Below are 22,419 nucleotides of genomic sequence, written 5' to 3' on the forward strand. Positions count from 1 at the left end.
TGTAGAAATCATTTAAGCAATGCCTACAAATTAAAAAATATTTATATATTTTAGTGATATTTTTCAATTGAAAATAACAATTTTTACCAGAGAAAATTTGTATAAAAACATACAAGATCTTTTAGAATATAATCTGCATTCAGTCTATTTAAAAAACATTTAACATTGAAAATAATATAATACAATTATTCGTTGGACAGTTGATTTAAACTTGGTGCAAAATCGATTGAATTAAATCTTGGTCACACTTTTTATCGAATAATCGGTAGGGCGATCGTAATGTATTAATATGAAGGTTTAATTTCCCAATTAATGCTAAATAAAGTAAAACACACTTATTAAGGTTTAAAGGGGGACTTAAAGCTACATTTAGCTAACCCTTAATCCAAATCTATAAATTTGTATTCGATAAGCTTTTATGAGGTCACAATTGTTTGCTATCGATAATGTCTTCAGCGTCACCTCCTCCAACTGAATCCGTTATCTGGCTCTATTTTTCTTGCGATGTTCTTATATACAAATGCCTGGAAATAACAATATAAAAACTGAAAAAGCATGCAGTGCCGCGACAAACACTCGCAAAAAGTCCATCAAACTAAGTCTTGCCGATTTCCACACGCTTCTAGATCAAAAAACAACTCCAGAAAATGATCAAAAGATGAAGCCGGCAAATAGCGCAGCAACATTGAAAGGTTGGCCAAGCGGCAGAGTTCGCTGCCGCGGCGTTTGTTGCGACAGAACTCCCAGTGATCCCGAGCACCAGAATCCGGCTACCCAGGTGACAAGGAGTCCAGGAGAAGCCAGTCTTAAGGCTAAAACAAAGGGCTTCAGCGAAACCAAAAGCTGTTTTACCAAAAACCAAGAATCAACGCATAACGGTCTCTCCGAGAGGTTTAAAATAATCTCTGTAAATCAAAACTCTCCCAAGAGCCCACAAGGGCTCAGTGGTCTTTCAACAATTCTGGAAAATCATGGAACTAATGAAAATCTTACTAGCCCTCCAATTACTATACTAAAAAGACTCAATCAACATGATCGTGGTCTTTCCAAAACTAAAGTGCGATCCTGTCCAAGGATTCCAACGCCTCCGAAAGATGTACCACGGGAGCTGAAGCAGGTGGATCGCATGACCTCGGCAGATTTCCGGCACGACTACAGTGCCCATTTGGAAAATATGCGAACCCGGCTAAAGGAACAACAGCACATGCATTTCTTATCGACGGCCATCCAGCAAAATCAGCATCTCTTCAAGGGCCGAAGCATTCTGGTGCTTTGCTGCGGTCCCGGAACCCTGGCCCTCATGGTCGCCCAGGTGGGGGCGAAAAGGGTTTACGCTGTGGACTACTCCCAGGTCACTGGCTATACGGAGTTGGTGGTCCGAGAGAATCGGATGGAGCATATCGTCAAGGTTATGCATGGTCGCATAGCCTCAATAAGGCTGCCCGAGAAAGTCGATGGAATTGTATGCAACTGGATGGGCCATTGTCTGCTCTTCGAATCGGAGGTCTTAGAGGTCCTGGAGGCACGCGATCGATGGCTGAAGAAGGATGGTTTCATTCTGCCCGATCTGGGTTCGCTATATCTCCTGGGATCCGAGGAAAGAAAGCTGAAAAACGATCGCTGCAATTGGTGGCTGAGTGTATATGGATTCAACATGAACGCCATGCGTCAGTATGCCCTGGCCGAGCCCCGCTATGCCAAGACTACCGGAAAACAGATTTTGACGCTGGCTCATCGCATCCTAAGCCTGGACTTGAATATGGTCAAAAAGGAGGATCTTTACATAGATCGACCCATAAGACTACAAGTTAATAAACAGGGTTACGTGGAATGCTTCGTACTCTACTTCGATGTGGAGTTCAGCCGCTCCCACACTCCCCTCAAGATGAGTTGCAATCCCTGCCTAAGGCTGCCCTACAAAAATCTTTGGCAGCAAACCGTACTCTTTTTGGAGAGCTCGTTTGTGATGCGTCACGGTCGCCACTATATGGGCAACCTGAAGTTCAAGCCTTTGCGGCCGGACAGCCTCAAGGAAATGGAAATCCATATTGAGTTCTACGGATGTGATAACTTCGAAGACGACTGGTACGGTGGCTATTGCGATCGCTTGGTGGCCAAGCGGTGGCTCATGCTGGAGCACTTTCAGACTGTCAGTGAGGTTGCCAGTTGCCAGGACGAGACAGTGGGGAGAGACCAATATATTTAGGTGTTTTCTCTGAACAATAAGAATATCTCTATTACTAGTTTGTAACTTTTCCTTCATTTTGACTAATTCCAAATTGTTTTGTGTTATTCTTGCAGATGCTATCGGTACAGACGGCCGGCTGCGCGGGAATGGAGCGGCTCGGCGTTCCGACCCGCACATCTTTGAGCACACCACCCGATGATAGGTAAGTGCCATAAACACTTGCATAATTGTTACTTATAAATAACTTATACAATTATTATTTTTCAGGGATCAATTTAGATGTAGAATGCGCGTAGATGCGCTCCAGGCATGTGAGCTTCTGGCTGTACGTGGCGAGACTGTGATTCGTGGCTCCGCCAGCAACAATCAGCATCATCAACTCCAGCAACAGCAGCAGCAACACCATCTCCATCACAGCAGCAATAAGCAACAACATTCCCACCATCAGCAACAACGCATGACAACTCCAAGCACGCACAACTCTGGCGGAGCAGGAGGAGGAGCAGCAGCAGGAGTAGGAGGAGGAGACCACCATCAGCAGCAACAGCAGCTGAGCAGCAGCAACAGCAACAACAACAATAGTATTAGCAGTAATGTGGCGAGAGGCGGCATTGAAGCCACCACGCTTAAGTACGGCAACACGGGCAGCGGGAGTGGGAGTGGGTGCTATAAGGGCGACTGCGGCAACTCTTCAACGGGATCCTCTTGCAGTTCGCTGCAAAGCCACAGCAATGACCACCACCAACATTACCAGTACCAGCTGCAGCAGCAGCAGACGCCTCGCTGTCCTCATCACGTACCACTGCCGGACAGCGAGTACGGACAGGATCGCCATCTGCAGATTAGGAGCAGCTATCAGGTGGGTTTTCTTGGAAAAAATAAAATATTTCAATGGCTAACCAATGGTTCTACCTCTGCAGCAATCGGAAATCACCAGGTCGTACACCAAACCGCCGCCCAATAAGACAGTGCGGGATGTGCCCGAGCAGATCTCGGCGGGCGGCTGCGGCGTCTCCAGCTCCAGCTACCGTCTCACCACGCTCCAGGCCGCCTCCTCCACGTTCTCGCCCACGGGCGCATCAGTGTCTGCCTCCCCATCGTCCAGCAAGTCCAAGCCAAATGCTATTAGCAAGTTCTTTTCGCGGATTAGTTCGCCCAAATCGCCGCCAAGCTGTTCGCTGTCCTCAGTCACCTCTGCTTCTGCCTCCTCTGCGTCCTCCGTATCCATGTCATCGTCTGCCTCTTCGCTGGCCTCCTCTGCCTGCGTGTCAACGTCATCGTCTGCCTCCTCGCTAGCCGCTGTGCCTCTGGCCACGCTTCCAGTTTCGAATGCCTCGCTGCTAAAGAGTACGGCCTGTGGCTATGGCACGAATCCCAGTGCAACGCATATCTACGCAGGACTGGGACCCAGCACGCAACTGCTGACTAGCTTAGGAGCCGGAGTTGGAGGAGGAGCGGCAGCGGGAACGCCTAGCGGGAATTGTAGTCCGGAAAGAATACCCACACCGCCGCTGTCTGTCTCCGTGCCAATCGGTGCTGGCCTGCAACCGCTGAGACCAAGCGGGAGCAGCAGCAGCACCGCTAGCTTACCCGCCGCCGCCGAGACAACGCCAGCCACTCAGTCTTCCTTCTCCGCTGGAGTGGCGGGGGATCTCCTCCCGCTGACCACGATGAGCCGCAATAATTCCAACTCTAGCATGATGAGCTGCCACTGCAGCTGCAATAGCCGAAATTGCAGCCACTGTGCAGCCAACTCATAACTGAGCTCGTGTTAAGTTTAAAACTACAATTAAAATGTACCGGGGATGCTGCAGGAGCCGCAAGAAATTTCCAAGGCGGAGAGCAAACATGTTGAACGTATCACTGGCTCTGCTGGAAACATGAAAGCCTAAGATATGAGTGCAACTCATTAATAGATCGTTTTCGGGAGCTAGTGATTTCAACATTGTTGTTAAATTCCCAACATCCCCAAGACATTTATATATACATATATATATATATATACGGCATATATTTTTTTTATGTTAGCCTATGTTTAAACTATTATGTTAAAGTTTAACAGATTTATTTTGTGTAGGTCTGTCGCCAACTTTTGCGCTGGTACGAAAAGACTGTTTATTAGTCAGAATTTAATTTGTAAATGGAGTTAAAAGTAGAGAAGGAACGACAGTTAGAAAATTATTTCGGGGGAAAGGAAAGGAGAAGAGAAGACAGGTACGCTGCCGCCTTTAAGCACTCACCAACAGCATAGAACATAGAAGAAGGTTCATTTAGTTCTTGTAAAATCATTTCCATTCACCTCATGAGTTTCTTTTTTTTATGTATAAATTAAAGTTGGGCAGACATTAAAATACCATCAATTTGAATAACAAAACGGCAAAAGGAATGAAAGAAAGTAATAATGAAAATAAGTGAATATGTAATGTAATTTTATGAATGAATATTGTATACACACCACACACACATTTTAGTTTGAATAACTCTAGATTTTACGAAAAGCCACTCTTAACTATACTCTGTCCCTTTACCCTTCTGTCCCCCTATTATTATTATTATTATTATTATTATTCTTATGCATGGCCCATGTGCTGGAACACACGAAACACACCACACACAATTTTTAGTTCAATTGAAATTTGTATTTGTATATTTGCTAACGGAATTACAATGTAAAAACGAAAAAAAAACAAATGAAATGAAATCTATGTAAACCAAATTGTAGAGAAATTTATTGTTTTTATTTATTTTATTTTTTTGTCGATGCTATTCGCCTTTTCTGTTGGCGTAAATTGGGATATTTTAGAAATTATGTGAAGGGAATAACTTTAAAAGCATGTTGGTTGAGCCTTTAAACGATGCCTTGATTCGGATGCCCATGTTTATTTATTTAAATTTCCCGCCTTCAATTGAAATCGAACTGACATTAAAACGCATGATCGTTCTGGGACGTGAAAGTTATCGATAAGTTTCCAGTGTTAAAACGATAATTTGCCTTTCAAGCTTTAAGTTAGTTTGAAATTAAATAAATTTGGTTATTATTTGTGGTTTTTGGTGATTTTTAAAACAAAAACATAAGTTTTAAAGTGTTTTCGACCCTTTCAAGCTAATAGTCGACTTTTTTGTGTGTCTAGTTAAGAGAAAAATAAAACAATTTAACGAAAAAAGCCCACTGCAATGTAAATTCTAAGCACCAGTAATAAATTTTAGATCATTTTGGTAATTATAAAAACATTTAGAGATCTCACCCGATTTTTTTTTATCCTGACAAATGTATAACATGTCGTTTCCAAACAAATCAAGCCCTTAATACAATTTAAATTAAAAAATATCAAAGAAGTTAAGAAAGCAAAATGGTTTCAAGAACTTTCGATCCATTAAATCAAATTTAAATCACATTTAACCGACAATTTAGAGGGAAAAACTAGGAAAATATGATCATAACGAATTCAAAATAAAGCAAAAAGAAAACAAAACAAACTTTACTAAGCCAAGAAGTCCTAAAAGCATACATTTTAAACACATACAATATATAGCGGATCTAGCTTGATGTCTATTGATCAACGGATACTTAAAGTAATGAGACCGGAAATAGCCCGAAATATCACAGATCAGCAAACAGAAGACAATGATTAACTAAAACAAAACGTGTAGAAATGAATTAATTAAATAGTTATAAATGAATTAAGTCCAGCTAAAATATCGTAGCGAGCTCGAAAAACGATAAACGAAGGAGAAAAAATTAAATAGTTGAATCAGCTACACATATTTACACATTTATACAAATAATTATATTCTTAAATATAATTTACGTAAACAGGCCTAATTTCAACTACCTCCAAAACTGTTTTTTAAATTAAACAATTAAATTCTAAACGAAGATCAAGTCTACGAATTATCTTTAGCCAAACCTAAACGGTAACTAAGTAAATCAAATGATAAAAAAATATATGATTAAATTATAGTGAATCAACTGATTGAATTACAATTTTTGAGGAAATTCAAGCCGATCGATCGATTAATTCAGACAACAAATCAACAATCATTGACAAGTAATTAATTTTACACTTTATATATACGATATATAATATATATAACGATATTCTATCTCTGTACATTTAAATTGAGAATACAAATCGAAGCGCACACGAGCTGCGTTTTGAAAATGCGAAGCCGTCGACTGATATTTATAACAAAAGATAAATATATATGAATAAAGTAAAAATCACAAGGAAATCACCCGAGATATTCATTTGTAAATACACCGCGAATGCAGAACAATGCGTAGAGGAGCATTATGTTAATGTAAACCCAGACTCCCATGACTTCAAACAGTACCCATCCATAATCCTCCCCTTCAAAATCCCGTCCTAACAACATTAAAGGTTCGATACCAATCTCCCGCTGGAAAAGGTGCACCCACACACTAGCGAAATTTTTTAAAGCGCATTAAGCCAGACGTCTAAAATCATAATAAATCTATATATAAACGATATATATACATATATATATATATATATATCTAAATACATATATATATTAAATGAATACCAATTATTGTTGTTGTCTCATAAAAACAAAAATCCATAAAACCAGAAAATGGAGAAAAACGAAAGCAAATTTAAAATATATTTCCAAAATATATAGAATATAAACTTTGAAAGCCAAAAATACCCTATCAACTTTGTTTCTTTTATAGAGGTAAGAAAGGGGAGCAAATACAATATTATTGCAAGTACTGCTTACTTTTAAATGCGAACACATTGCACAGGGATTTGATCCCAATCATTTCTTTTTTCAGTACAAAATTCATCAAATGTCTAATTTGATGTACTAGTCGGTCAGAATGAAACACTAGTTGTTAATTAATTATATGACGTTCGGCAATCACTGACTTTTCTTGGCATCTTAAGCCCTCAAGAAGACCAGAAATATTCGATACATCAACGTTATCATAGATTTCAGGTTTCCGTCTAGTTCAATAAATGAAGGAAATATGCCTGGTTACCCAATAAGAAGTCTGGAAATAGAACTGTTCAAGTATTGATTGACGTTTATATGGTTATATCTCCATTTACCTTTAACTGACTGATTAGCCCACATCAACGCCAAAAGTAAGGGCTTTCCTTTGATGCATCATACTTGCCACCGCTCCCTTTACGACTTTTTATCAGAAAAGTCCAGAGGTGACACAGAAAAATGTCCCATAAATTAATCACCAAGCCAGAGAGTTCTATACAATTTGTCCAAAAGCACGCTGTATGTGATTCACAAGCTGTCTTTAGATTCCTCCAAAGATAGAAAGCCACTCCATGCCAAACACATGCTCATCAATTTGCATTAATGAGTTGCACAAATTTAGGCAACGTTATTAGAGTGTCTACATTAGTTGGTCGCCTTGAAAGACGGTGAAATTCTCACGTATTCCTTATCACAGCAACAACTCATCAGACAGATTGTGGAAATAAAACAGCAAATAGTAATTGATCGAAAAAGGTAAGCGGTTTGCGGGAAGCGACGGGGCGCTAGTACAACCGATCGAAACCGTTTTTGCACTATTGATAAGTGGTTAAACATAAGCAAAGGTTTGCCATTGGCACGCGTCCAGTGCTTCCAGGTCCGTCCATGAGTTAACAGCTCCTAAAAAAAGGGAAATCCAAAGCAAACTTATCGCAAAATTTACAACAGCAATTGAAAGTAGACGCTCGCACCGGAAATCAATTAGGCAATCGGGCAATCGATCCGTCCAATCATGTCGCAGCTATACGATCTCACGGAGGTGGCCCAGCAGAATGGCAAGAACGGCAAGCCCTGTTGGCTGATCATCAAGGGAAACGTGTACGATGTTACCAAGTTCCTTAGCGAACATCCTGGCGGCAGCGATGTCCTCCTCGAATATGGTGGCAAGGACGCCTCCAAAGCATTCAAGCAAGCTGGACACTCGAGCGATGCCGAAAAGGATCTGAAGAGCTACAAAATCGGTGAAATTAATCCAGCATCGCCGCCCATTCAAATCCAGCCCACTTCCGTGGCCGCCAAGAGCCCGGCGGAAAACTCAATATCTGGAGATCCACAGCCGGCGAAGAAGAGCTCCGGCGGTTTCCTGTGCTGCTGCTAGAACTGCTTCATCGTGTGTCATATATAATTGATTTATTAACATAATAGGCTCAGGTCGTTATTAATTTAGTGTAATTAATTTGTAACTATGTCTAAGGTTCATCTCCCTCATGCTCATCGTGTCCATACAAAACTAGCCTAAGAAGATCAACTCTGCTTACCTCGCGATCTGAATAAATTGCAAACAAATCCGGCGGAGCAGCTCCACCAACTCTTAATCGAAATAAATTAAACTAACTCCGACCGCCGCTAATCCCTTGGCTCCTCGGCATCCGCCGGCGGATCACTGTCGTTGCACGCTTGGAACACACCGCAGGCAGCGTCAAAGTATTCCATCGCGAAGCTCGTCACATTCACCGTGTGGTTTCGCAGGTAGTGATAGAATCTACTTGATTTGCGCTCCTGCCCGGCTCGCATCCTTTCGCTGCGGCAAATAGAGCGTAAGTTGGGTTCAAAGTCCACCGCTTTGGCGGAAGCGGAACGCATAATGCCGTTGCCCAACTGTTCGCATATTGTCACTCTGAAAGAGTAATTAAAGGGATTATTCAAATGCAACGAATGAGTTTAAAATAAGTCTTTCTATATATTGCTTTCTGATCCAAAAGAAATGAATAGTAATTTACCTTTGTAAGAGTAATTAAAGGGATTATTCAAATGCAACGAATGAGTTTAAAATAAGTCTTTCTATATATTGCTTTCTGATCCAAAAGAAATGAATAGTAATTTACCTTTGTACCGGCTTGTCGAACAGGTTGTAGGGACACTCCTTGGCCGCCAGTCCGGTTTGGAGAGCCTGCTCCACCAGCAGGTGAGCCATGTCCTCCGACAGATGCAACTGCAAGCGATCGCTGCAATCCCGGCTAGAGTCCATCAGTGCAGCCACCGAAATGTTGTCATAAAAGGCAGCTAATGTGGCGAGGGGTGATGATGAGCTTTTGGTGGCAGTATCGCTCTTTTGGCCTGTGGCGCTGCTTAACCAGGCCTTCTTTGGTGAACGGGACTTCCGCTTGGCAGTGTTGCGACCACCTGCAGGTGGCTGTTGCTCCTTTAGAAGCGGGGAATTACATATAAGATCGGTGAGATTCAAGCGGAGCAGGCCAAAGTCCACGGGAAAGGGTATGCGATGCTGGACGTTCTGCGGGCAGGTGAAAAACTCAAACAATCGTTGATGGATGCGACTGCCATCTACGGTAGCTAACCGGCTCTGTGAGTTTTTGCTCGGCGATCTTACGGCTCCCATTCTTCCGCCGGTTGGATCACCACCACTTTGAATATAAAACTGCAGCTCCATCAGAGTCTTCCGCAGATTCTGTGCATTGTACAGATAAAGGGATATCAACTCATCCAGCTCAATAGGGCAGTTCTCCATCAGGGACAGCACAGCCAAGAATCTGGAGATGTTCAAGGCGTTCGGTGCTTGGAAATGGATCTGATTTTGTTGCATTAGACGCTGTAAATGGGCGCTATTTGGATCGGTGGCCACCACAATCACCGGTCTCTTGGAACTGGCTGCCAAAGTGTAAATAGCTTCCGTGAAACCAGCATCCATGTTTTCGAAGACAATGTCTGCATCTTCTATGAGAATGAGGGACTTGCGCTCGTCGGACGGAGGTTCATTCGCTTTAGCTTTGGCTTTTAGACCACTCTTCTGCAGCTTTTGAAGCAACTGCTGAGAGGATCCACCGCCCGCCGCCTTGCTATCCTTCCTGATTTGATGCGACTGTGTGGCTTCTTGGAGCTCCTGGATCAACTTCTTTCCGGTTCGCTTCATCCCAGCATTGATCTCTAGCACATTGAAGTTCATATCGTTCGCCAAGGCAAACACAGCATTAGTTTTGCCGCTTGAAGAGGGTCCCACCAGTACCATGGTGTTGCTATTAACTCCCATAGAGCTTGAATCATTGCCCATATCAAAGGTGGAGTCATCCATGGTCTGTGAGTTGCGATTACTGCCACCGTTCCCGCTCCAGCTGGCCAGGAACTCGCGCAGCTCCTGCACGGGCGTTAGATTCACCAGGACTTGCTCGAATAGCAGCGGTTTGTACTTTTCGGTGAAGAGCAGCTCGCCATTCGGAGCCGATAAGGGCGGCTTAGCCTCCTCATCATTTTGGTCCACGGATCGCTGCTCCATCGATCGGCGCGAACGTCGTGTAACCACAAATGATTCACCTACTTGCTGAGTATCGTGCGAACTGTCAATGGCGCTGAAGTGACGATACTTCTCCCTCATCTGATTGTAACACTTGAAGGTGGGAAACCGGTCAAAGTCATTCTTCCAGAGCTTCACGAATCCGCGCTTGTTCTCCAGCTGGGGCAAAATGGCGTACTCAAGCTTGGAACTGGAGCTTCTACTGGACGTAAAATCAGCTGGGAGGCAGCTGGTGAAACCACTCGTCTTTGTACGACGTTTGCTCGACGTGGATGATGTAGTAGTTGTAGTTATTCCCGTGCTGTCCTCCTCCTCCCTCAAGGCAAAGGGCAGCACCAGGGGTTCATCGTTCGATACATAACTCTCGTAACCAACGTGAGCCACTCTCGGAAACACCTCATAGCTCTCCTCGTACATTTGCTCGTGGTTCTTTTGGCGGATCTGTTCCTGTCGAATTTTATCTGGAACACCGGATTGCAGGAATGCCTGGCGGGCCTTAAGAACCGAGGGATCCGGACTTGGCTTGGGCAACTGGCGTACGAAAAGCGGAGCTAGTTTCTTTGGCGTGGAAGCCGGGTTGCTACTGTCCAGATCGATAATCTCCACGGATTCCTCGGCCTTTTGGGCTTTTGCTTTTACAGCAGTTTTGCTGGGACTCGTCTCCAAATCATAATCGTAGCGCGCCTTGCCCGCACAAGAACGGCGTGGTCGACCCGATGGCGTAGATTCCACATCCACAATGGGCGTCTCCTGCTGGCTCTTCCTTCGCAGCGTTCTCCGTTTGGGCGTCTCCAGAGGAGGTGTTTCTATCGCAATGGGATGCTTTTCGGTTATGTCCTTAGGTGATTCCACCTTGGCAAAATAACCGAGCAGACTGTCTCGCTTTTTGGTGGGCGAAGACAGCTTGGCTAGGAACTCCTCAGTTTCTGGATCGGGCTTTTTGGCTTCAACGTTGACCTCCGGAGCTACATCCACGGAACTGAGGCGACGACTGCGTGGCCTGCCTCTAGGACGTTTGACCGTTGGCTCAGCGGGCGCTGATGATGGAGCTGAGACCTCCTTCTGGTCAGCCTTCGTAAGCATTTTCTTCAATCTAAGAATTGAGATTGTTCATTTAGTTTTTAATGTTCTTAATCTTAAGTACGAAATGCACAGAAGCCGAAGACGAAAAAAATAATGTCTTTGCTGGGCTTCTATCCCCTTTAAGGCAAAACACGTGCCGCCTTCGACTTGAGCTAACCCCTAAATTCATTCAAAAACTCACCTCTTAGCCCTTTGTTCCATTTTCAGTTCGATAAACTCCCCGCGGGCTTCGTCCGCGAGCCTCCTCTTGGCCCCACCCTTGCGTTCGTTCCACTCCTGGAGCAGCTGCTTCCGCTTCGTTTGCGGCGTGGCACCGCTGGCGCTTCCCTCCTCCTCTTGATCGGCGGGAGACTCGACGCCGCCTTCGTTGACGCCGATGGAGCGATTGCGGGCATTCATCATAAACTCGAAGACATTGGTGGTTGCCTTTGACTTTGCGGAGGCTGGAGTCTGAACCGGAGAGGAGGCCACGTTCTCTGGCTTCCCCGCCTTGGCAAAGTGCTTCATGATGCTCTGGTGATCGGCCACGGGTGTGCTACATTTTAGGGGACTGGAGCGCCTCTTGCCGTTCTTCAAACCATTCTCCTGCGAGGACTTCTCCCTCAGCGGCTGTGGCTTCTCCTTGTCCGCCTTCGGGTCTTTGTGGGGCTTCTCATGACTTCCACTTTCTGCGAGGAGAGCGGCTCTGCGCTTCTCCTCGCGCTTCCGCTTGTGCTTCTCACGATGCTTCTGCTTCACCGAGTGCAGTACCTCCTCCATGTTCTGGAGGATCAGCTTGGACTTGGCGCTGGGCGGTGCGCGGAGCACGAACGGGGATGAGGGTTCTACCGGATCCGTGCCGGCATTTCTCGGGGGCGTTCCTGGGGGACTACACGCAGTGGAAGTGGCAGTGTCAGTGTGCTCGCTTGTAAGACAATTTACATCGGTCATTTTCTGCGATCGCTTCTGGGTATGTTCTTTCTACATTTAGTACATGTTTTTGCTGGGTGTGTGTGCGTGAGTGTATTTGGTGTGTGTCTTTTTGGGTTTCTTGTTGTTTTTTTTAAGTGTTGAAGCGTCGGGATAGTGCGGAATAATACGGAATTATACGAAAGCCAAACTCAAAAGATCGCAACTATCAGGCGGGGAAACGCAAGAGGCAAAAGCAAAATAATACAATAATAGTGAGTGAGATCTACCTTCGCTGCGATTCTTTCGTTTCGATTCTGGATTTTGTTACACTCTCGCTAGCCTCCCACACGCACACACACTGCCGCAGTAGCACGAGCGCCGCCGCGTTGGTCACGTTTCTCTAGCTATCGGTACTGAACGGTCCTTAAGTGGTCAATGCATTTCGGTATTCAAATCATGCGTTTGTAATAATTTTAATTGTGTTTTTTGGCATTAAAACAGATAGCTAAGTGTGCTGGTCGAGAAAAAAAAGGCGCGAATGAACAGTGTTAGAAAACGTTCGGCGTGTGGTGTTTTACAACAGTGAGACAGTGTGGGTCAGTCTACGAGGAAAATATAGTACAAAAACGGTCACACTGAAAGAAGTAAATAAAAATAAAAAAGTTAATTATCTATAGCTTAACGCACATCGTTTATTAATTTGTCAGATTTGTGACAATGTCAACCTACTACTTTGTTATTGTTGGCCACAATGATAATCCAATCTTTGAGAAGGAATTCAGCACAGTAAACAAGGAGCTGCGGGTATGTAGCCAGGAAAACTCAAGGAAACCAATTACATCTCCTAAATCCTCTATCTAACCCGTAGAAGGAGGACCACAGGCACCTGAGCCAGTTCATAGCCCACGCCGCCCTGGATCTGGTGGACGAGCACAAATGGAAGACAGCCAACATGCAACTGAAGTCCATCGATAGATTCAACCAGTGGTTCGTCTCTGCCTTTATCACCGCCAGCCAAATCAGGTTCATCATCGTCCACGACAACAAAAACGACGAGGGCATCAAGAACTTCTTTAACGAGATGTACGATACCTATATTAAGCACTCCATGAACGCTTTTTACCGGATCAATACGCCTATCAAGTCGCCCATGTTTGAAAAGAAGTCGGAGATCTTTGGGCGAAAGTATCTGTTATCCTAAATCTGTTGCGAGTTCTTAGTAAATAAGTGTAAATATTATTAAACTTAGTAAAAATAGTTAACATTCTTTGCTTATTCCAAGAACTTTGCCCCATTAGAAATAAGTAATACTCAGTTTTACAATTTGTTTTAATTTATTTAGAAAAGCAGTCTAGGCTTAACTCTTGATGGACTTGGTTCAACTCTCTCTTTACTCGATGCGTCCTCGTATCAAATCTAAAACGATTCAACGCTCGCCTCCAGACTGGAGTAAACTACATAGATGTGTGGGGATGAACAACGCATGGAATCAATTGGAAACTAAAGCAACAAAGATATACGGAATTTGCGTGAAGGGGTGTTCGTTCAGAAATCTCTTGAGGTGAGGCTCCAACGGCGCACTGAGCACAGCTTAGTGCTTCTTGTTCTTGCCGGTGCGCTCGTATTTGCTCTTGGACTGATGCCACAGACCCAGAGGAATGGCCAGGGAAGGCAGGGTCATCACAGCGAAAGCCACCCAGTCAAAGAAGTGGGAGGAGAAACGCTTGTTGTACTCGTTCAGGTTGACAATGCCACCCTCACCGGGCTCGGAGCTGACCGCCAGTTGGAGCTGTAACAAGATAGATAGTATTAAGACAAGGTAACTATTAAGTCTTATCAACTCCCAACGCCAAACTGATAAGAGCAGAGTAGGATTCAGCATATCAGAGTCCAAGAATACTACTTACCAAGTCCGACTCCTCAACCGCCTTGTAAGACACCTCGGCGGCGGTGAAGTTGAAGTAGCCGAAGGCCTTGGGCCTCACCACCAGGACATGGGTGAAGTTGTTCTGGGGAGCGATCCTGTCGACCACGGCGGTGGGCTGACCACCCACAACCTCGAATGCATCCGGATGGAAGCCGCTGTCTACGAGGCGCACCTTGGTGGCGGCACCGTTGCCCACATTGAAGATGGTGTAGCGCACCAACAGGTCGCTCTTCTCCACCAGGTACTTGTTCAGGATCTGCTTGGAGACCAGGAGGCGGGCGCGGGTTTCGTCCTCCGACAGGCAGACACTAAAAACGGCGCTGAGGGCGCACAGAAGAAGCAGGTGCTTGAACATCCTGCAATCATATAGAGATTAGTTCACGTTTCACTTTTTTTTGTAGACGTGGAAGGGTCGAATGCGGAAGAGGGGGAAGTCGAAAAGGGCGCCGCTTCCTAAACGATTTACTCCATTTTTATAACATAACTGTGTCCCGAATACTAATCGATCACAAATATAGATAACTAATTGAGTAATTTTAGTACTTACTTTAATGTTGGCTGATTCTTTTGCGAGTATTTTGGAACTGAATTCGGCCGCTTTCTCGTTGCTTCGTGACGTGGAACTGTCAAATCTTCGGGTGCCAGGGCTGCCCACTCCGTGAATAGGGTTGCCTAAAGAACTGTCAAGGTACACTTGAGATGCGTCATAAAGAGGTTTGAGAAGTGGATGGAATGGTACATCAACTGTCATCAGAAATGGTAGAGAACATGGCTTAACAAAATAAATCCATTATTAAATTGAAGTAAATTAATCATTTTTAGACAAATCGATGATTTTATTTTACATTCATTTAATTTTTAAATCAAGAATATTGCAATAACGAACTTATTCTATTTATTCAGACTTTTGTTTCTGACAACTCTACCGCGCTGTTAACTTTTAACATCAGCGCTCTCTTGTTCAAAAATTCACTAAGCAAATGTAAACAAAACTGTTTTTATTTTGTTTTTATAGTTGTATTTATTGTTTATTGGGCATTTCCTTAATATTTATGCTTTTTATTTAGCTGTCTTTTTTATTGGCATATATTCTACGCAAAACAGCTGTTTGCCGGCACCTGAGAATGCCCTTGAATGACATTGCACCCTACAGAAAGCTTTTCGGCCTATGCGTTCGCCCAACTATGTTGACAAAATAACGGTAAATCATGATGAAGAAGAGAAATTTAAAATACCTAACGTAAGATTACCGAATTTATACGATTTCTGGCGACTCAAAGACACACCCCCAACAATAGATTGGGGATGACTAGCGGCACGCATCGATAATAGCGCTTATCGGGATCGCCATAGCCGAAGCTTTTAAGAATCGCGTTATCAGTGGGAGGCGAAAACGCTGCGCTGTGCTCGACACTCAATTTTCATCGCACGCAACCGCGGGTCGGTCGTCCAGTTGGAATACAACCAGCAGCCGGAAAACTCCAGTCCAGTGACATGTCGCTATCGGTGGAAATTGTCGCCACAACGCCCTACGAGGGTCAGAAGCCAGGCACCAGTGGATTGCGCAAAAAGGTTTGCCACCGTAAACGGATCTCCGTTCGTGATTTCATCTCATCATAACTTGTGAAATCCCTTCCTGAAATTTCGCAGGTGAAAGTCTTTACCCAGGCAAACTACACTGAGAACTTTGTCCAGGCCATTCTGGAGGCTAATGGCGCTGCCCTGGCGGGATCCACCCTGGTGGTCGGTGGCGACGGACGCTACTATTGCAAGGAGGCTGCGGAGCTGATTGTTCGTTTGTCCGCCGCCAATGGTGTCTCCAAGCTGCTGGTGGGCCAGAATGGCATCCTGTCCACGCCCGCCGTCTCCAGCCTGATTCGTCACAACAAGGCCTTGGGTGAGTGTTTTTCCGCCCCTTTATAGGCGGCGTCCACTGTGCTCGTAAAGATTTTAATTGATAAGAAGCATCATCTTTTGGCGTAATCAACGAATGGGGTGGTGGGTGCTCTGTTAACTGGCAGAGGTCGTCCCTAGGGTCGTGTAGGAAAAAGTCTTAACAGACTCTCTATAAAAATTGGAAATTACAAAAAAATATTTCTTATTATTTTCATACAAAACTGGATTTTTGTTAACTTTTACTTGCCTCATCCGTAGGTGGCATCGTTCTAACGGCTTCCCATAATCCCGGCGGTCCCGAGAACGATTTCGGCATCAAGTTCAACTGCGAGAATGGCGGTCCAGCCCCGGATGCCTTCACCAACCACATCTACAAGATCACCACCGAGATCAAGCAGTACAAGCTGGTCCGCAACCTACAGATCGACATCTCCAAGGTGGGCGTGACTTCCTTCGATGTGGCCGGCAAGACCTTCACTGTGGAGGTGATCGATTCGGTGGCCAACTATGTGCGCCACATGGAGGAGATCTTCGACTTTGCCAAGCTGAAGGATTTCGTGAGCGGCAAGGCTACGGGCAAGCCCTTGAAGATGCGTATCGATGCGATGAATGGAGTTACTGGCTCCTATGTGAGGGAGATCTTCCTGAACCGTTTGGGTGCCTCTGAATCCTCAGTGGTGCACACCACGCCACTGCCAGACTTTGGGGGTCTGCATCCCGACCCAAATCTGACCTACGCCAAGGATCTCGTGGATACTGTGGCCCAGGGAGACTATGATATCGGAGCCGCCTTTGACGGAGACGGTGATCGCAACATGATCATCGGCAGCAAGGCTTTCTTTGTGACGCCCAGCGACTCGCTGGCCGTGATTGCCCACTACCTGGAGGCCATCCCTTACTTCCAGAAGAATGGTGTTCAGGGATTCGCCCGTAGCATGCCGACCGCCTCCGCAGTCGATTTAGTAGGTCGCAAGCTGGGCAAGGAGGTATTCGAGGTACCCACTGGCTGGAAGTACTTTGGTAATCTCATGGACGCTGGTAGGCTGTGCCTGTGTGGTGAGGAGAGCTTTGGTACCGGCTCCAACCACATTCGCGAGAAGGATGGCATCTGGGCGGTGCTGGCTTGGATCTCAGTGATGCAGCACACAGGAAAGGGCATTGAGGACATTCTGAAGCAGCACTGGTCTGTGTACGGACGCAACTACTTCACTCGCTACGACTACGAGGAGTGCGCCTCGGATCCCTGTAACGACATGATGAATACCATGGAGAAGGCCATCACTGATCCGGCGTTCGTGGGCAAGAGCTACTCCAGTGGAGGAAAAACCTACAAGGTTAAGGAAGCGGACAATTTTAGCTACACGGATCCCGTGGACAAGTCGGTGGCCACGAAACAGGGCTTGCGCATTGTCTTCGAGGATGGCAGTCGTATTGTGATGCGTCTCAGTGGAACCGGCAGCTCCGGAGCCACCGTTCGGTAAGTTTTCTTGGGTTTTCAACTTACTTTTGCTCGGTATTTCATGCTAACATCCTTCTCCTAGCTTGTACATCGATTCGTATGAGAAGGAGAACGTTTTGGGTCAGGCCAGCGTGATGCTTAAGCCTCTCATCGACATTGCTTTGGAGATCTCTCAGCTGCCTAAGTTTACCGGGCGCAATGCTCCCACCGTCATCACGTAAGGACCTGAAATGGGGTTCCTGCGCGGAATAGAGATCACTCAGATTACTACTAAAAACCCCTCCAACTACAATCTCCTGTACTTGTACCTCAGCGAGGCATTTCCTTGTTATGTTTGCGGATTTATTAAAGTTTGTGTGTAGCCCAAACCTTACTTTGCGGGCGTGGCCAGATACTCAAACTCACTGAGTAAGATGTTGGGAATGCGCTGCTCCAGCACTCTCAGAGGCAGACGGGCAGTCCGAATAAAGGCCATTAGGAAGTGGAGGGCAGTGACAACGTCGGGTCCCAGGATTTCCTTGTCCCTGCAATAAGAAATCATAGCTTTAACACAGTTCTTTTGAAGCTTTAAAAGTTCGTGTTACTTACAGCAAATGCGCTTCCGCAACGGTTACCACATACTGGCTCATGTAGGTTATATACAGCATCTTGACATTCTTGTGGAACTGCTGCAGAATGGTCAGCAGACCCACAACAAAAGGCACACAGTCTATAACATCTTTGGCTGACTTGGGCAGCAGGCAATCCGTGTTCGTCGAATGCTGGAAGCGACCCAGATGGGCAATAGTGAACAAGAACAGAAACAGGGACACATTGTGGCTGTTTTTGGTGATGACAAAGACCTGCTCCAGTGGCTCATAGTTGCCCGTATAGAGAAGAATATCCTGAAGCTCGGTTAGCATCCCCACTCCATGTTCATCACAGAGACTCTTGCTGAGTGACAGTTCTAGAAGAAGGGCCCGATTCAGGGTATCCGCGGTGTTCTCCAGCAGCTTGGCATCGCACTTGCTACTAAAACTCAACTCTCCGGCAATCTGCTGGCGTAGCAGCTGCTTCTGTCCGATGGCCAGCACCCAATCCAAAAGCGTTGGCCACACCTTGAGCCATCGCTGAGTGTAGGACTGATAATACTTCAACGGCTGCTTCGCCACCTCGGGTGCAGGGAAGTCCCGAGCTTCTAGTTCCCGCGTAAGGCTTTCCAAGGCATCCACCCACATGCGATCCGAGTTGAGGTTCTTCTGCAACCTTTCCAGATTACGCTTCAGCTCATCCGCCAGCATGTGTGCGTAGAGACGCTCCAGTCCCACCATTCCAGCCGGAGCCACGGCTTCGCGCAGTATCCCAAAGAATCCGGAACCTGACAGTACTTCTTGGTGAGCTTTCTTTTCGTACCATATGTTCTTGAGATCCAGAAAGATGGTTTGCCTGGGCTCCGTACAGCGTAGTATTTCATGAGCCAGGCGTCCAATAAAGTTGTTAGATCCGGAGAGATCTCCCTGCACCGGCGGGAAGTTTGGAATGGGAATGATTGAACTCTGGTGCACCGATTGGAATTCCTGGACTTTGTGACGCAGAAAGGCATTGCACTCCTTCTCCACGTTGTAGTTGATGATCCGTTGCGATTCCTCCAGCAGAATGCCAAGTCCCTGAACCCTTAGATAGTCCTCAATGTACTCGAAAGACCTGCGATATCCCTCGATCGTCTTGGCAAGCGCCTCCAGTTTTTGTTGGAGAAGATGCACCGGCGTTTTGCCTTTCTCGGGCGTGAATATCAGACCCAGATTGTAAGCACTCGAAAGATGATTGACCAGCTCCTTGCGTATCCCATCCTCTAACAATTGCTGGGGATCCAACTCAATTACGCCCACCAACGTTGTTTTCATCATAAGGATTCCCTTGGTGAAAACGGCTATGGAGTTGGTGAGCTGCGCTACTTTGGCTCGGTCCTCGAACTGTGCGTACTCCTTTAGGCGTTCCTTTTCCACTCGCGTAGGAAACTCCTTGATGACATTGGTAAGCAGATGGATGATCCGCGCTAGAATGCTGAACATGGTCTCGGGAACGATTTGAAGAATGCGTCGCAGAAAGTTGGCCAGCTCCGTGCTGTAGTAATTGGACACAGAGGCCAGATCCTCGCTCCGGGCCTGATTGATCCGCATCAATGGCACCTCCAGGGTGCTGGCCAATTTAAGGAAAACCGCGCGGATGCCGATAACAGCCTGGGGCTGTCGCTTAATGTGCTCCTGCATGAGCGGCTTGAAATCCCTTTGCAGAAGATGCCACGCGTAACTAAAGTCGGTGATCATCTGGATTTGGATTTCGATGTCCTCCTTTAGGTTGATCAGCTGCGCCATATGACTTAACATTTCCCTGGTCTCCTGTACATGCTGCTTAACTAGCATATTGGAGTGGAGATTATGGTACTCCTGCACCTCGTCCAGCGCCTGCATTACCTGAATGATTAGGCGGCCCGACTTCTGCGGTCTGCTCAGCTCCAGTTTCTTCAGGCGATCGGCCACCTCGCCGAACCACTGCTGTAGCTGGGGATTCGGTTCGATCTTGGTCAAAGGCCTGGAGCCGCCAAAGGCCTCACTTAACTCCTTCAGCCTCTCCATGGCCTCCTCCCGGCTCTTCGTCCAACGATCTCCCTTGGTCTTCTGAATATCCGCCAACAGTTCGCGCACACACAGCTCCATTTGGCTGCAATTGAGCATCAAGTGGTAGATGGCATTCCTGTCGAACTGCAGCTCCTGGATCACCATCTGCTGAACTTGTCCCGGCTGGCTGGCAGTGTTGTGTGAGAAGACAAACACCTCCTTAGATGTGTGCAGGCAGAACCAGCGGAGCAGGACATTCGACTGCCGCATCATCAGGATAATCTTGTTGGCATGCTCAGTCACAAAGCCATCGTCCAGGATTCCCTCTCGTGTTATCTCCTGGGTCTTCTGCAGGACCTTTCCCAGCTGCTCCCTTTGCTGCACGCAAAGGGTCTTAATCGCCACCGGACTTGTCACATTCTCGATAGCAGACCGGGCCGCCTTGAAGTCCAACCAGGCATCTACCAAGTTCACGGTTATGCCCATGTAGAGGGACAAGCACCAGTTGTCGCAGAAAAACTTGTCCACAATCTCGCGCATCTGGGAGCCTTGATTGTGAAGGACCTTGGGGCAAAAGTAAAGGCATACATACAGCATGGCGGCCTGAGTGGATAAGGCGGTGGAACGGTGTGCAGGGTGCGGGTACAACGTAAGCTGGTTGTATATGTCATCGCAGCGAAGACGTGCCACGACTAGATCCACGAAGTTCTCATCAAAGGTAAAGCGTGAGAAGTACTCCTCTGGATATCTGGGAACTACCAGGTTCGCAGCCGCCTTGGCTGGCAATTTAGCCACTTCTGAGGGATGCACATAGCCGGTCGATCGGAGGAGCAGGCACACATCCTGGATATTGCTATCCGATCCGGACATGGGGGTGGCATCGCCACCACTGTGTCGATAGTAGGCTATGAGCAGACGCTCTCTCACATCGCCCGGTATGTGAAAGTCGAGCAGGAGAAGGATTACGCCAAAGAGGTAAAGTGATTCGCACAGTAGCTGACGACCCTCGTCCTCCTGGAGCACCGTCTCCAGCGTCTGCTGAATGTAGTATCCGCTGTCCAGCTCTTTGATGTACTGGTGCAAGTCGGTGGCATAGTGATGGATGCTCTGGAAGGCTAGATAGAAGCGCGTTATCAGCGACAGTTGGCTGCGCACCTCGTCATCCAGTTCGGTTAGCGCCTGAAATAGCAATTTACTTATAGTAATCAGGACTAAAATGTTTGGACGACTAAATCCTACCTGGTTTTCCTCAATCTTCTTCTCATGAGCCTCGGCCCCTTTAAAGTAGCTGAAATCCAGCAGAATCTCCCCATATTTCGCCCTATCTGCCTTGGTCTCCAATCTGCAGCGGTCGAGGTATTAGTCATGGCCTTTGTCTCCCTTGTTTTACTCACCTATATATACTTGGTATGTAGTCCTTGAGGCGCAGGATCTCTGCTATGATGGAATTGCCCACCGAGACAATATTGATAAGATTCTGGCCGCAGGCATTGTTTTCATCTAGAAACTCGGTCATTTCGGCAACTAAAAAGCATTTTCTTCTTATTGAATACGTAGAACTTTTGCACAACCTGTTCTTAGAACACTTAAATTGTAATTTATTACTTAAAGTACACGAAAAGCTTTAACTTTTTGTTTTTAATTAAGATTTCTTTTTGTTTTCAACAAAATTTGACCTCAGAGTGGTTGTGTTTTGCAACAACAAAAATGCACCTTGAATACGGTCACATTGAGTGGTTAATTTAGGGTTGTCAAAGCTTTTAGGGGTTTTAGCGCCGAATTTAAATGAAACGTTAGACAACTTGTTGAGCTACAAGACAACATAAAATCAAAACAAAGAAATACGTCTAATAAATTTATTGCATTAAAAAATAGATTGTTTATCTGTATGATTAATTATTGCGTAACTCTAAGCTTAAAAATCATAAGCTTAAAGTAAATTCCATGTAAATATTGAAAGAAAAGCAAAACGACTTATTTGATTAATCTGCATTATTTAACCAAAAGGTGCAATCAAGCAGGAAAAGGAAAACATAAACGAATTTATAAATAAAGGTTTTTTCTGGTGTTGAATCCAAATGTAAATTCGGTTCGATTTTATTTTTTGTGTTAGGT

General features: G+C 45.8%; 7 protein-coding genes across 17 annotated transcripts in view; 4 read left to right on the forward strand and 3 right to left on the reverse strand.

Moving 5' to 3' along the window:
* The window catches only part of LOC110190477 (uncharacterized), a 30,229-nt gene extending 25,325 nt beyond the window's left edge, over window positions 1–4,904 (forward strand). For 3 of the 6 annotated variants that reach the window (XM_020960988.2, XM_086833135.1, XM_086833134.1), the window contains 3 exons: window positions 2,302–2,390; window positions 2,456–3,047; window positions 3,109–4,904. In XM_020960988.2, the coding sequence (XP_020816647.2) occupies window positions 2,302–2,390; window positions 2,456–3,047; window positions 3,109–3,948 (1,521 nt within the window). In that variant the 3' untranslated portion in view covers window positions 3,949–4,904. Of the gene's footprint in view, window positions 1–15; window positions 2,207–2,301; window positions 2,391–2,455; window positions 3,048–3,108 lie in introns of those variants that run through there. The other 3 variants (XM_086833132.1, XM_020960989.2, XR_015271812.1) reach the window with 3 other exon arrangements.
* Window positions 4,905–7,665: 2,761 nt separating this feature from the next.
* elg1 (enhanced level of genomic instability 1) lies at window positions 7,666–12,986 on the reverse strand. Of its 5 annotated transcripts, none has more exons than XR_015271810.1 (5): window positions 11,716–12,471; window positions 9,031–11,544; window positions 8,464–8,822; window positions 7,897–8,305; window positions 7,666–7,825 (listed from the first exon to the last, which is right to left on the reverse strand). XR_015271810.1 is itself a non-coding variant. In XM_020961056.2 (4 exons), exons 2-4 carry the CDS (start codon window positions 12,291–12,293, stop codon window positions 8,552–8,554), a joined length of 3,363 nt encoding a protein of 1,120 aa, XP_020816715.2. In that variant the 5' UTR covers window positions 12,294–12,402; window positions 12,713–12,986; the 3' UTR covers window positions 8,317–8,551. The 5 variants fall into 5 exon arrangements, 3 of the variants coding, with proteins under 3 accessions (XP_020816715.2, XP_086689244.1, XP_020816714.2); XR_015271811.1 differs by having other exon boundaries at window positions 7,897–8,308; XM_020961056.2 differs by lacking the exons at window positions 7,666–7,825; window positions 7,897–8,305 and adding an exon at window positions 12,713–12,986 and having other exon boundaries at window positions 8,317–8,822; window positions 11,716–12,402.
* On the forward strand, window positions 7,938–8,730 carry LOC110190523 (cytochrome b5). The gene has a single exon (XM_020961060.2). The coding sequence runs from the start codon at window positions 7,938–7,940 to the stop codon at window positions 8,301–8,303; it is 366 nt and encodes a 121-aa protein (XP_020816719.2). The 3' UTR covers window positions 8,304–8,730.
* Window positions 12,749–13,682, forward strand: Trs20 (trafficking protein particle complex subunit 2). 2 transcript variants are annotated; one of them, XM_020961059.2, is made up of 3 exons: window positions 12,749–13,069; window positions 13,133–13,229; window positions 13,294–13,682. In XM_020961059.2, the coding sequence occupies exons 2-3, from the start codon at window positions 13,143–13,145 to the stop codon at window positions 13,624–13,626; spliced, it is 420 nt and encodes a 139-aa protein (XP_020816718.1). In that variant the 5' UTR covers window positions 12,749–13,069; window positions 13,133–13,142; the 3' UTR covers window positions 13,627–13,682. The 2 variants fall into 2 exon arrangements, with proteins under 2 accessions (XP_020816718.1, XP_086689263.1); XM_086833137.1 differs by having other exon boundaries at window positions 13,007–13,229.
* Window positions 13,683–13,740: 58 nt separating this feature from the next.
* On the reverse strand, window positions 13,741–15,049 carry SsRbeta (signal sequence receptor beta). Its single transcript, XM_020961465.2, has 3 exons — window positions 14,900–15,049; window positions 14,333–14,708; window positions 13,741–14,214 (listed from the first exon to the last, which is right to left on the reverse strand). The coding sequence occupies exons 2-3, from the start codon at window positions 14,705–14,707 to the stop codon at window positions 14,017–14,019; spliced, it is 573 nt and encodes a 190-aa protein (XP_020817124.1). The 5' UTR covers window position 14,708; window positions 14,900–15,049; the 3' UTR covers window positions 13,741–14,016.
* A 303-nt stretch (window positions 15,050–15,352) lies between these two features.
* Window positions 15,353–18,075, forward strand: Pgm1 (phosphoglucose mutase 1). Its single transcript, XM_020961463.2, has 4 exons — window positions 15,353–15,924; window positions 16,003–16,249; window positions 16,507–17,725; window positions 17,790–18,075. The coding sequence occupies exons 1-4, from the start codon at window positions 15,847–15,849 to the stop codon at window positions 17,926–17,928; spliced, it is 1,683 nt and encodes a 560-aa protein (XP_020817122.2). The 5' UTR covers window positions 15,353–15,846; the 3' UTR covers window positions 17,929–18,075.
* Strump (WASH complex subunit strump) lies at window positions 18,028–22,086 on the reverse strand. The gene is made up of 4 exons (XM_020961462.2): window positions 21,699–22,086; window positions 21,544–21,646; window positions 18,296–21,483; window positions 18,028–18,231 (listed from the first exon to the last, which is right to left on the reverse strand). The coding sequence occupies exons 1-4, from the start codon at window positions 21,818–21,820 to the stop codon at window positions 18,078–18,080; spliced, it is 3,567 nt and encodes a 1,188-aa protein (XP_020817121.2). The 5' UTR covers window positions 21,821–22,086; the 3' UTR covers window positions 18,028–18,077.
* Between the last annotated feature and the right edge of the window lie 333 nt (window positions 22,087–22,419).

This window comes from Drosophila serrata, unplaced genomic scaffold, assembly GCF_035046125.1.
Source record: "Drosophila serrata isolate PLE 108 unplaced genomic scaffold, ASM3504612v1 contig_272, whole genome shotgun sequence".
In the NCBI taxonomy this organism is placed as follows: Eukaryota; Metazoa; Arthropoda; class Insecta; order Diptera; family Drosophilidae; genus Drosophila; species Drosophila serrata.

What these genes read in the sequence shown, in the direction of transcription:
- elg1 (XM_020961055.2), bottom strand. Translation starts at nt 12,464, where the DNA reads ATGACCGATGTAAATTGTCTTACAAGCGAGCACACTGACACTGCCACT. An exon ending in ATGGAACAAAGGGCTAAGAG is followed by an intron (nt 11,545 to 11,715) that starts GTGAGTTTTTGA and finishes CTCAATTCTTAG; the next exon opens with ATTGAAGAAAATGCTTACGA. An exon ending in TTCGACAAGCCGGTACAAAG is followed by an intron (nt 8,823 to 9,030) that starts GTAAATTACTAT and finishes TTACTCTTTCAG; the next exon opens with AGTGACAATATGCGAACAGT.
- LOC110190523 (XM_020961060.2), top strand. Translation starts at nt 7,938, where the DNA reads ATGTCGCAGCTATACGATCTCACGGAGGTGGCCCAGCAGAATGGCAAG.
- Trs20 (XM_020961059.2), top strand. Translation starts at nt 13,143, where the DNA reads ATGTCAACCTACTACTTTGTTATTGTTGGCCACAATGATAATCCAATC. An exon ending in CAGTAAACAAGGAGCTGCGG is followed by an intron (nt 13,230 to 13,293) that starts GTATGTAGCCAG and finishes TCTAACCCGTAG; the next exon opens with AAGGAGGACCACAGGCACCT.
- SsRbeta (XM_020961465.2), bottom strand. Translation starts at nt 14,707, where the DNA reads ATGTTCAAGCACCTGCTTCTTCTGTGCGCCCTCAGCGCCGTTTTTAGT. An exon ending in CGGTTGAGGAGTCGGACTTG is followed by an intron (nt 14,215 to 14,332) that starts GTAAGTAGTATT and finishes ATCTTGTTACAG; the next exon opens with CTCCAACTGGCGGTCAGCTC.
- Strump (XM_020961462.2), bottom strand. Translation starts at nt 21,820, where the DNA reads ATGACCGAGTTTCTAGATGAAAACAATGCCTGCGGCCAGAATCTTATC. An exon ending in AGAAGATTGAGGAAAACCAG is followed by an intron (nt 21,484 to 21,543) that starts GTAGGATTTAGT and finishes TTGCTATTTCAG; the next exon opens with GCGCTAACCGAACTGGATGA. An exon ending in GTTGCGGAAGCGCATTTGCT is followed by an intron (nt 18,232 to 18,295) that starts GTAAGTAACACG and finishes TTCTTATTGCAG; the next exon opens with GGACAAGGAAATCCTGGGAC.
- Pgm1 (XM_020961463.2), top strand. Translation starts at nt 15,847, where the DNA reads ATGTCGCTATCGGTGGAAATTGTCGCCACAACGCCCTACGAGGGTCAG. An exon ending in CCAGTGGATTGCGCAAAAAG is followed by an intron (nt 15,925 to 16,002) that starts GTTTGCCACCGT and finishes GAAATTTCGCAG; the next exon opens with GTGAAAGTCTTTACCCAGGC. An exon ending in AGCTCCGGAGCCACCGTTCG is followed by an intron (nt 17,726 to 17,789) that starts GTAAGTTTTCTT and finishes TCCTTCTCCTAG; the next exon opens with CTTGTACATCGATTCGTATG.